Source organism: Emydura macquarii, unplaced genomic scaffold (assembly GCF_026122565.2).
Source record: "Emydura macquarii macquarii isolate MOO-44397 ecotype Brisbane River unplaced genomic scaffold, CSIRO-AGI_Emac_v2 contig_2676, whole genome shotgun sequence".
Classification (NCBI taxonomy): Eukaryota; Metazoa; Chordata; order Testudines; family Chelidae; genus Emydura; species Emydura macquarii.
The window spans coordinates 24,333,666-24,346,664 of record NW_027132813.1 but is presented as its reverse complement, the minus strand read 5'-3'; the positions used below and the strand labels follow the sequence as shown (position 1 = coordinate 24,346,664).

Below are 12,999 nucleotides of genomic sequence, written 5' to 3'. Positions count from 1 at the left end.
TCAAAGCTTGGTAGATTTCTAAGTGAAATCCGCTCATCCATCCATCCTAAGGGGCATTAGCTCCTCCTTTGCACTCTCTCTTCCCTGAAAAGGAGTTAGGGCATAGCCAATGGAATCATGGTTCTTTGCCACTGGGGAAGAAAGTTAAAGAGGTCTACCAGAGAAGGGCAAGTCCCTAAATTTCAGGATCTAGGGCTCCATAGAGTCAGGGTTCCATAGAAATGACATTCCCACTAGCTGAATTCCTCACATTGGGAGAATGGAGAGGAACCTCCACAAGGTGAAAAGTTTCCAATTTCCAGCAGACTTCTCCTCCTGTATATTTTTCTACAGAGAGTTTAGTGAGGTGGAGAGTAGGAAGGGGAAATAATCAGGTCTTTAGTTTAATATTTGGGTAAATTTGCAGTGGATCTGACATCTGTGGACACTCGAAGCAAAGAACGAGAACTGGAAACCTACAGGAGAGTTCACATCATTGCTTCTGCCTATAAAAATTCAGAGATCTTTTGCAAAACTTTGGAGGCCATTGAAAGAACAAAATACATGAAAGACCTGCCAGCAATACCATTCAAAAGCAAAGACTCACCCAGTGCAGTCTCCAAACTATGGATTCTCTTACGGTAAGAACTCATTCTAAAAAAACCACAAACCATTAATTGTGAAGCTCTCTAATTACATCATTTGGATAAACTTCTTTACCTTGCATACATGTACATAATTTTTTCTTCCTTTGGGCTTCCCACTGCATCTCATTTTCCTTGTGCTGCCTTTTATGTTATAACCTCTTTGGGGCAGCGAGTGCCTTTGTTTCTTGTTCAAGGCTGGACACAGTATCAGCGCTTAGTCAATCATAACTAACAAAAATAGTACAATGAATTTATTTCAATTTCAGGAGGACAACAAGAAACTTCTCCAGAGATAAGATTGGCATCATCATGCGTCTTTCTCAGAATCTGTTGTTTGGCCTGTTTTTAGCATTTTTCCTTCTCAGATTGAAGAATGACCTTCTAAAAGGAGCACTACAAGATCGTGTGGGGCTCCTTTACCAATGTGTGAGTGCTCCACCTTACACAGGAATGCTCAATGCTGTTGCCCTGTGTAAGTTACTAGTTCCTCCATGTTATGTGCAGCAAATACTGTATATACTATGAAAAAGGCCTTTTTAAAGAATGCTAATTAAGGGCTACATCATGGTTTTAGCAACTAGCCCATAATAAGAGGTGATACATAAACTCAGTGCCCCACAGGGAAGTAATGGGAGGGATAGTGCCTCAGACAGAAACCTCATAACTCAGAGCTACCTGATTGTGCTGAGTGGAGTAAGTTATTACACTTATTTAAAGGGTGTAGCATGCTCCCCTAGCCTGGCCCCCCCTAGCTGTGGTGACAGGGAGTATGGAACTGTGGCTCCGCCTAACCCCTTTCCTTCCTTGTCTACTCTCTGTCTGTGTGCTGGGGCTGCATTTTAGGCCAGCTCTTACGCGAATTATTCAAGTGGGCAATAATGCTTACTTCCTCCTATGCCTCTGCCTGGCTGTGTAAAGGCAGGGCAAAGTCTAGCTCTAAATTTGAACTATGTTAATTGAGATCACAGTTATGGGCATGGAAAGGTTGAAAGGGCATATGATATGGGTTGCTTCAATGGTGATTAAAGTTAAAAGTCTGATTAGACTTTTATCCTTGAGAATATTATGTTGTGGTATCTTAACCTTGTGATTGTTATTTTCAAACGCTTTCTTTTACAAGTGCCATATATTAGCCACCCATGTAGTAACAGTACCTCTGCTTGGAGGATGAAAACTGTTCTTTCTATCAAAGGCACAAACGTGGCCCCCAACACCATAGGAGATGAACACCTCCATAAATTGGCCGGCAAGAGCAGTTTGTATGAGTATTGTCAGACTGTTACCTGGTAGATGAAGCTTGTATCTCCCATGACACAGCTGGCCACCCCTGGTTAAGTGTACAGACTATCCTGAGCTACTAGTGAACATTGGTTTTCACATGCACTGGCACTAGGCCACCAGATAGGTTCAAACAAAAAGTGTTTCTGAAATATTCTAAGAATTGTCATATTGTCTTGTCTAAGCTTTGCTAGCAACAACTGGTCTTTTTGGTCAATGGTGGTTTAATTCCTTTTGTACCTTCCACTTTAGTTCCTCCATTACGTGCTATCAGTGACCATGAAAGCAAAGATGGCTTATATCAGAAATGGCAAATGATGTTAGCATACATACTACATTTCCTGCCCTTCAGTATCATCAGTGTAGCGATTTTCAGCGCCTTTATATACTGGTAAGCATTTAAACAGTTACCTTCTTAAAACTATATTCTCATTGTGGTGCTCTTAAATTCTTGTGTCAGAAATAGACCTCCTAACTTGGCTTTATGATATTGCCTTTCACAGAGAGCAGAAAAGCAAAGGAAGGCATAGGGGTGATACAATACCTGCCTTACTCTAACACAGGCCTTATCTACACTTAAAACTTATGCCAGCAAGCTATGCTGGTCAGGAGTGTGAAAAACTCACACCCATGACTGACATAACTATACCGACAAAACTCCAAATGTAGATGCAGTTACGTTGACATAAGAGCAAACCTGTTGGCAAACCTGTCACTTGGGGACATGGTTTTCCTACCTCTGCATAAAAACTCCTCCTGTTGGTGGATGCTGCATCTACATGAGGGACCTATGCCAGCATAGCCTATGCTGACATAGGCTATGCAGAGTAGACATAGCCTCGTGAGTTAGAATTTTGGTGAAAAATGTTCTAATAAAAGACACTAAAACAAGACCAAAGGCTTGTTTTGGCCCTTAAAAACTTGTGAATCTTACCTAAAACAAATAGATTGTCTCAGTATTTGCAGTAGTGCTTTGTACTTCTAATAGGAAATACCTTGCACACTCCAAATACTGAGATTAGAGTAACTTCATATACTTTATTTAAGGCCTGATTCTGCCTCCGTTACTCATATTGAATAGTTTCTTACTCCATAAGTGATCCCACTGAAATCAAGGATTAAGGTACTTCTCAGCCTGTGTAAGACTTCAGAATTTGGCCCTTCATTATTTAAGGGATTTGACAAGTTCTGAAGTGTCAGAGTTTATATCATTTTCATGGCATGCACGAAGGTAAGGGGGTCCATAGCCTCCAATCCTGTGGAAGTCTGTCTCTGCAAACAGCTTGAAGCTGGCATTCTGAGAGTTTTTAAGGAAACTGGTTGATTATTGTGGCATAGTCTCCCTTCAATTCCCCAGATCTTTTTGCACGACTTAATGCAGAGTACAGCTAATAATTCAGCCTTTTTATTATGTGATTATAATTGTCTCTGTTATTGCTTTCCATTTTCCCAAAAGTTTATTAAATCCTTAAATCCCAGGATGTATTTTTTAACTAAAATAATTAATTCTTTTGACTGATCCGGTATTTAAATTAATCTCACAAAAAGATCTGAAGTTCTTAAAGCAGGCAGGCAATTTCCAGTTTTAAGCAACACAAAAGGCTCTTAATTGTCTATAGATAATCTTTATAAAGCTAGTGTTAGCTCTTAAGAAAGGAATGGTGCTTATGTCAGGCATAAAGTAATTAAAAGCCCTCAGACACATGTAACTAGATAGATTTCTATCTAAGGTTATTCAGCCTCATCATTCTGTCTGCTTGCATGAGTTACAAAGGATGGGGTGTGTGGTACACTGAAGAAGATTTGTCATTTTTTCCTGTGACAGCAAAATTAGTTACTTTATGGTCTGCAGTAAAATGAACACAAATGAAAGGAACTATTACCTTGAGCTTGATCCACCAAAATACACCTACGTCCTCCACATGTCCTGGATGCATGCTCTATAGTCAGCTGACTGCCGCCTCTTCCCTCAAGAGGGAATGGAGGTGGTGCTACAGTGAGGATATCATTTACTTAAGTCCTTTTTACAGAGGATTTCAAATGACTGTAAGCCCCAAAGTGGAGAGACTAAGGGGGCTTTTGCAAACAAAAACATATTTTAAAAAAAAATCTTTTTTTACAGAAAATAGAGAAGACCCTTCTGCTCCTAGTGTCAACTGGAGGGACTTGTCCTCGTGGTTATTCTCCTGCTTACTCCATAAACTGACAGACACAATACACACCAGGAAATCTGTAACACCTCTAGCTACAAAAATATGCCACACGCAACCTACATAGGGAAATATATCCTATTATAGAGTCACAAAAACATAGGGCTGGAAAGGGCCTCAAGAAGTCAAGTCCAGCCTCTTGTGCTGAGGCAGAACTAAGTAAACCCATACCATCCCTGACAGTGGTCCTCAACCCACAATCCACGGGCAGCTTGCAGCCCAATCAGCACATAGCTGTGGCCCATGTGACATCCTCAAGACCATACAGGTAATATATATATTGTGTGGATGCAGCCCACATAACACACAGAGAGCTGCATTTGTGGCCCACAATGGTAAATAGGTTGAGAATCACTTGTTCTTAAAAACCTCCAATAATGGGGTTCCACAGCCTCCTTTGGAAGCCTATTCCAGAGTTTAATTACCCTTATAGTTAGAAAGCTTGTCCTAACATCTGACCTAAATCTCTCTTGCTGCAGATTAAGTCCATTACTACTTGTCCTACCCTCAGTTGACATGTAGGACAGTTCTCTTTATTACAGTCCTTAACATATTTGAAGACTGTTATCAGGTCCCCCCTCAGTATTCTTTTATCAAGGCTAAACATGCCCAGTTTTTTTAACCTTTCCTCATAGGTCAGGTTATCTAAAGCTTTTATCATTTTTTGTTGCTCTCCTCTGTACTCCCTCCAATTTGTCCACATCTTTCCTAATTTGTGGTGCCCGGAATTGGACACAGTTCTCCAGCTGAGGCCTCGCCAGTGCCAAGCAAAGCAGGTCAACTACCTCCTGTGTCTTACATACAATACTTCTGTTAATACACTCCAGAATATTAGCCTTTTTTGCAACTGCATCACACTGACTTATTTTCAAGTCACTATAAACTCTAAATCCTTTTCTACCTAGTCAGTTATTCCCCGTTTTGTAGTTGTGCATTTGATTTTTCCTTCCTAAGTGTAGTAGTTTGCTACTTTATCCTACACCAGAGAATGAAAGAGTCCAAGAATTAAAATAACAGAATTGAAAAGCATTTGATAATAAATGAGTTTGGCTTGTATGAGCATCTAAATGATTATCTGCTCTTGATGAACCTCTTGGATAGCAGGGTCCAGGCTGCACTTTGTTTCAGGGGTATAATAAGATGGATGTACATGCTGCGTGTCTCCTTGCTCTGGGAAAGGAAAACATAGAGTGGAAGGTAACCAGCCACTTGAAAACTTCATCAAATGCGTTATACCATACTCTGGACATAACTGTGGACTGTTACATGAATTTGTGGTTTGCAGAGGTTTCCGGTCAGTCTGAGCTTCCACAGTTTCTTTGTGATCTGCTGAAGACTTTACCTGTTCAGGAACAAACAGCTGCCACTGATGGACTAGTACTGAGAAGATCTATGGTGTTGATGTCCTTCCTGCAAACTGTTAAAAAGAATTTTAATCTGTTTTTGCGTAAGATTTGCTGATAGTCTTGCACAAAAGCATCAGTGAGAAGAAGCTGTCTCTCAATTGTCATTGAGCCATCATCACAGTATTGCCTTGAAAAGGGAGACTTCAGTGAGCTGTACAGCAGGAGGCTTTTATCTCTGTTCTGATTATAAGATTCTTTCTAAGGCCCTAGCCAAAAGAATGGAAAATGTTTGTGGTGCATCCTGATCAGATCTTTATTTTGTATCCTGCCTGATCAGACCAACAGGTCTGTTTTGGATCATTTTATTTCTTTTGTTGGCATATAAACTCAGACTGTAAATTAATTTTGATATAGTGATTATTCCTCTTGACAAGGAAAAGGCATTTGACTGAATGAATCATAATTACCTTTTTGTGACCCTGAGCTATTTATTTCCATCACATCTGCACATCTGATCTAATTAGAGTGAGTGTTGGCTGAATTCCACTTTTGTGACACAGAAGGATTAGGCAAGGAGGCTCCCCTTCAGAACTGTTGTATTCTCTCTATATTGAACTTCTTTTTCCACTTCTGTCTTAATGACAACTTGTTTCTTTGGCCTTTTTCTTCCCATCACAGATTTCAGTGTTTTTCATTGGCATAATGTTGATTTTTAGAGCATTTCTGAGGAGTCTCTCCTGAGATAAAGCGGGGAAGAAAGTGATACCTCAAAGCTAAATACAACTGATGAATAATCAATAAAAACATTTTTAATCAGGTCAAAGAGAGACTAATCTAGGAGAGTTTAAAAACATAAAAATGGTTTTTTGTATACTGAAATGGCTGGATATAGGTACTTCAGACATCAGATCTTCACAAATGTATTCTGTAAAGGTTTAATGAACAACTGATGAAAACTTGTGGGGGAGGAAAGCTGTTCAAAACCCTAGTGGTAGAGTAAGTGCCAGTATAACAAGAGACTTGCAGTATATATTGCTAATTTTATACTGGATCAGGCAAAGTGAGTTTTTATAAAAGGCAGGACATGCAGTATTTTAGGTTCAGGGAATGTTTTTAATTTCTTCCAAGTTTTAGTGTTTTTGAACTTATAATTTTAACTTCTATGTATCTTATTTGATAATTAAAAAAATGTCTCTAGGTTTTTTTCCATTCTCTTTTCTCTCTCTCTTATCACAAGATTATTAAAATCTGCACGTGTATATTTAAGAGTTTTTACTCCTGCCACATTGAGGTAGTGCTTCGAAATCTGATAGTTTCTGTTCAGATTCTTCTTTAAAATGGTTTATGTTTGGGGCAGTCTGAGAGAGAGGAAAATATTTTGCTACCAGCACCTTAAACAATGTAAAACATTGAATATTTCATCTTGGGGAAAACAGTATAGCCAGTATTAAAGTGATTTCCTGAAATTTGAATTATTTTGCAAATATCTAATGACCAATAGCATTACATAGTATACTAACTGATAAATGTGAACTTGATTATGTCTTGAATGAATGAACAGTGTAATTTTTTTATTATGTTCTTTCAGTAGAAACACCCACAGGGCAAACATTTTTTTTACAGGTATTTCACTCCTTGTGACTTCATAACCTTCTGAGCCCTTTCATAAATTTCATAAATTGTTGAGCCAGTAGAGTGCTGTTTTAGGAAGTAGAAAAGGCATCTTGCTATTGGGAGGTGGTGGGGATCTTGGAAGGAACCAATCTTGCCAAATAACTCACTTTTTGTTGTAAACCTCTTTTATTATACCTAGAGATATGAACCATTTTTTTTGCTGCTTATCCTGACCAATCCCTCATGCCAGCCACACAAGAAGGGAACAGAAGCCTTATTGAGAGGTCAAACTAGGGAAGAGCTAAGATGGAGCTGGCAATATTAGGAGATCCAAGGGTGAGAGAAATAGGGATATATCTTGTCTGGTGGAGGGGAAGTAGGAGCAAGAGCAGTAAGGGGGTTAAGACTCCTGGGGGATGAGGAAATTAATTTAGATGTCCCTTAATACAGGGTACTAAGGATGTATATATTCTTCTTTAGGACTATAACAGCCTGATTTTAAGCAGGGCCCTACTCCAACTTCCCTTTTTGCACCCAGAACGTGCAAGTATAAAATATTGTGGCTGCAAAATTCTATCTGTAATTATCTGCACACAGTACTGATGTCATTTAGACATCCAACTACATGATTGCAGCTCCATGCTACACAGACAACTAAATGTTAATGCACCTGTGAGTGCAAAAAGGGAGGATGCTTTTTAAAAGTCTGTTTATTTTTATATTTTATACATATAATTATAAATGCTATATTTTATATAAATGTTTATTTTTATATTTTAAAATGCTTTCTTGACTGTATTTGCACAGGACTGTAGGAATGAACCCTGACGCTTCCAGATTTGGATGTTTTTTTGCTGTTATGTTAGTACCTCATATAATTGGTGAACTACTAACACTTGTTTTGCTTGGTGTGGTTCAAAACCCAAATGTAGTCAACAGTGGAGTGATGCTACTTAATGTAGCAGGAGTGCTAGTTGGAACTGGGCTTGTAAGGTAAGGAAAAGTGTTATTAAATGTGGTTTTGATGATAAAATAATGTAACTATAAAATAGTCTCAAGAACAGTCTCCATTGCTAAAGGTAATTCCTATAAGTGAGTGTACAACAGGGTAGCAACTGTATAAAGTGCACCTGTAATCTTTAGCAAGGAACTATCTAATCACTACTCTTTTAAACCTTGTATTAACTACATGGGACACACTCAATCCAGACTTTTCTTATAGAACTGATAGTTAATGCCAAAACCACTTCCTCACTGGAATGGCTACACAGGACAAAGTGGTTTTCAAAAACACGTATCAGTTGATGTCAGGTTTGACAGTGCTTTTTCTCCCATAAACAGATTTCAGCTAAAGCTGGTTCTGCAAAGTAAAACTACATTAATATCCTCTTCAGTGCCCTTTTAGCCACTGCTAAATTTAATGAAGGGTTGTGCTTCATTGTGAATGCATTTCCCACCACCATAGTTCAGTGTCTTACTGATCTCTTTCGGTGAGAGTGTGTGGGTTTTTTTGTTACCATGTTTTATAGTACAGGCAGTGCTAATTCAGACTGTGAATCTCTTCATGGGTTGTGAAGGGAATCAATATTGCCAATGGATCTTGGATTGCTGGACATTTCTGCTGCATTTGCTGTATATGATTATAAAGAGTAGCTTGAAATCTTTATAAGAGAGATAGGAAGTGCACATTTTTGCTGAGTACAGTACATTAAGCTGATCATATAGACTTTGTTTTGATTGACATTATTAATTCTTTGTTTTGCAAGTATCTATAGTGGTCTGCCAGGGCTTATTATTCACTCTGTGTCTACTTTAGATGAAGTGAAGTGAATACACATGGTAGAAATGTGTTATCTGCATAACAAAAGTCTATCACTCCTAATAGTTCTTCCATTGTCATTTGATTAGCTTGTTTTGATGACACAGCAACATGAATATAAATAAGTTGTAAAATTAATTGCTACCATACCCAAACAATTCATTACCGTATATCCTGACACTGTTTATTGGTCAGTGATCTCCTTAATAGGTCCCTCAATATTTGCCACAAATACAGTTTGTGCTTGAAAATTGTGCAGGCAAATGAAGGATGCTCTCTGAATGTGATTATAAGATGCTGAAAGGAGCTGTGCAGTTATTCTAAATTTGGGTAGTACTGGTTCTTGAAATGACAGAAACCCCATTTAACTCATTTTTGTTTGTTCAAGGAGCACAAAAGACATGCCTACACCTTTTAAAGTTCTAAGTTATCTTACGTTCCAAAAATACAGCAGTGAGGTTCTTGTAGTCAATGAATTTTATGGATTAAACTTCACATGTGGTAAGTATTCACTGAGCCCCCTTCAAGCCCTTTGTAAATCAGTGTAATGAAATATATGTTTAGATTTATACACATGCTAATAAAGAATACTTAACTATCCCTTTCTAAGCACAACGTACAATTTACAAATATAGCATCAGTAATAACTAAGCATAACAATTCATTATAACATAGTAGAAACCAGTAAAATTTATTACAACCCATTACCAGCAAACCATGCCACTCAAAAGTTTGAATGTTCCTCTCCTTCCAACACTTCCCCATTCTTCAACTTCTACCACTTCCCCACACTCACATGCTGTTTTCTTCTGCGAGCAGAAGATATATTTAAAAGATGAGCTTTGCAGCAGGCCCTGAAGGTAATGAGATTTGTGCTATTTTGGACCATGTAGAAGAACAGAATCCAAAGGTGGGAGCCTTTGGAGATAATGCCCTGTCAGCAGCAATTTCTTGTTTATATCCATGGGCATCATCTTGAGTACCTCTGCTGATCTCAAATGCAGTGGTAAGGCACCAGGAGAGAGGTACTTTATGTTAGGTAATAATCTGTTTAGGGTTTTATAGGAATGACCATGGCTCACAGTTAAAAATAATTGATGTCAAATTAATCATTAATTTTTTTATAGTGTTTGTTTCCAACTATGGATTTTTTCAGTATGTTCTCCAGCCAGCCTGGCTCCACTTCCCAGACCTCAGATTCTGCAATGTTGTCCAGGGGGCGGGTCTTGGTACCACCTCCTTTCTGTGTGTGCCAGGGAAAGGGGAGAGGCTTCATCAACTCATCTTCTTAGACCTTGGTTATTGCACTATTCACTAGGCAGCCAAGATTACCAGCCTACGCTTCTGGCTTCCCTTGCTCCCTGACAGCAAGTTCTGGTTCCTCAATGCATTAGTACCTGGCTTCATAGAACAGTGGAGGGAGCATCACCATCCAATTAATTCCTCCTTGTGGGGTAAAATAGAGAACAAGAAGCAAATGCAGGCAGGTTCTAGCAGAGAAGGAAGACAAAACAAAAGGCTGGGCACCTGGCAACAGCAAAATGGTGAATTCTGTGCAAAAATGTCAGCTTCTGCTACTGTGGAGTTCAGAAGGCCCTTAATGATATTAATGAGGCAACTCACACCTCTTAGAGCTATTGTTTTTGACTTACTGCAAATTTAGAAAGAGTACAGTACATCAGTTTGCACACAGTTCACATTATCTCCAAATATAACAGCTAGAGACAATGTTTGAAAATAAAATCAGAGATTCTGGAGCACAGTGTTGTGACAAGGGGGTTGAAATTCTCCAACAATGGAACAGATGGGAGCCTATTTATAAGTGAAAACCAGTATCTTTAACATCTCCTTGAAACCTGCAGATTACGGCAAGACACTAAATGCCATAAGCAGACTGATGCATTCTATGCTAGCTTCAATTCTGGATGATTTTCAAATATAGTCCCATTTAGAGCATACTGCAGTAATGTACACTTGAAGATGACAAAGGCTTTTATCACAGCAATGAAAGTGACACCTTGCACTTTTATGTAAGGATCTCCAAGTATTTTACAAATATTAATAAGCCTTACAATAACAGTCAAACAACTTCCCAGGGCTTATTGGCCCTTGCAAACAGCGTATTTGATGGGCCTTAAATCTTCCATTTGGTGAGTGTGAATTGGAGGTTCTAGTGACACTTCTCATTCCTCTCTTCAGAAAATGCATTGTAGGTTAGACACACAAACTTGCACAATGCTCCAATTTCAATTTCCATTGCATGGCAAATCGACTTGGTTGGGTACTGGGGAGTTCCTGTGAAGCCTGTCAGGGAAGGAAATCTACCTACCCAGCTACACAGTGGGTATCACTCCACTCCAGTTTCAGGACTACTGCAGCAGCTGTACATGCTGTGGTATTTGCACAGCAATAGATCTGCAAGTATGCTCTCCCCAATTCTCAAGCTTCTGCTGTGAAGCAGTGTAAGCGATTGCAACGCTGTGTTCTGAGCACACAAGGATGGTACACCCTCTGCACAAAATCCCCTGGAACAACACTGGCTCCATTATGGAAAGGGTACCCACAGAGGAACAAGAAGATGTTGTGAACATACATGTTATATTAAAATAAAGGGTAAGATCAAGTATATTAGATGTAATTGAGTTAGAGTAAAACTTTGGGGTCCAGGTGTTTAAATCAGGGGGGCACCAGTTGCAGTAACTAGCCTGCATGCTCTATGATATAATCCAAAACCCTTTTTTTGCAGGTGGCTCCAATGTTTCTACTGGAGTTGATGCATCATGTGTTTTCCCTCAGGGGATTCAATTCATTGAGACAACTTTTCCTGGTGCAATGTCCCGGTTCACAACAGATTTCTTAATGTTATATGCTTTCCTACCAGCACTTGTCATTTTAGCAATTGTGAGTTTTAAAATAAGAGAGATAATTATTGTCAGGCAATAAAAATATTAGCTTTTCTAAACTGGCTGTACAGTACTATATACCAAATCCTGCAGTTTTTGAAAACGTTATTTGGGAAAAGTAGTACCCATCATTTTGTTGTCTTTCTAAATTATAGCAAATGAGACATGATTACATTCACACTGTTCACAACTTTTTCCTTTCAGTTAACAGTTATAACTCATGTTGGAGGCAACATGTTAAATACTATGAACAAAACAGTAAACATTTAAAATTAAAAAAATTCAGTTTATGAAACACACATTTGGGTATATTTTTAACCCATAAAAATGTTTTAACATATTTGTAAGTGCACGTAGTAAAGAGGTGCAGTCATGGGCAGAAATGTCATTTGTTTCTTTAGGGATTATTGTTGCAAGCTTGATGACCAAGAGGCGCAGAAATATTTCCTCTAACAGCTTCACCTCACGTTGCCCATCCCAAATAAAGAACTTATAATATCAAAGCATAATGTAATAGATATGGTAACTCACAGCTGTGTGACAGGGCTTCACTTTCTTCGGTTTTCAAGTTACTAATGCAAAGGTGAAACTAAAATATTGCAGAATTTGCAGAAGTGAGTGTGATTTTAAGTGAATATTTGTGACTCTGTATATAGGTTTGGGCTTAGAAATTATGAAATTGCTCAGAACCTGTGACTAAATATATTACAAATAATAAACTGACAGTTAGAGAGAGAGAAAACGTCAAGTTAGATCATCTTGCGCACCCCATTACCAGTTCAGCATAGTTCACCAAAGAATTTTCTTAAGTGCTCAAACCCAGTGGTTCAACTGTTCATTTCTGCAATAAGATGACATACCTCTCATGGACCACTTCTCCTTCTCCTCAATGTCTCAATCCTCTATTGCTTGGGTCTCAAAATATTTCATCCTGCTGATGGACAAAAGGCTGAGCTTCACTTGTTTAGGTTAAATTTGACTGTCTCTATCAATGACATTTCCAATTCCACCAGAAGACTCTGATATTGAACAGTAGGAATAATTTTCTACCATTAATCTAAGTTTTCTTTTATTAATGCACACAAATATCCCACAATGTGTGTATGGGGACTTATATATACTGATAGTGTCATACCTTTATAAAATTAGAGTATTAAACGTGACAATCATAGCAAACTATCACTTACAGGCTGGGCAGCAGAA

At 38.5% G+C, this 12,999-nt stretch overlaps 1 protein-coding gene across 2 annotated transcripts in view; it reads left to right on the top strand.

The window, feature by feature from the left end:
• Positions 1-12,885, top strand: part of ABCG5 (ATP binding cassette subfamily G member 5) — a 30,128-nt gene extending 17,243 nt beyond the window's left edge. The window contains exons 6-12 of one of the 2 annotated variants that reach the window (XM_067565062.1): positions 407-620; positions 893-1,098; positions 2,157-2,295; positions 7,882-8,067; positions 9,282-9,394; positions 11,640-11,794; positions 12,198-12,885. In XM_067565062.1, coding sequence (XP_067421163.1) covers positions 407-620; positions 893-1,098; positions 2,157-2,295; positions 7,882-8,067; positions 9,282-9,394; positions 11,640-11,794; positions 12,198-12,218 — 1,034 coding nt within the window. In that variant the 3' untranslated portion in view covers positions 12,219-12,885. Of the gene's footprint in view, positions 1-406; positions 621-892; positions 1,099-2,156; positions 2,296-7,881; positions 8,068-9,281; positions 9,395-11,639 lie in introns of both variants that reach the window. The other variant, XM_067565063.1, reaches the window with a different exon arrangement.
• Positions 12,886-12,999: the final 114 nt, after the last annotated feature.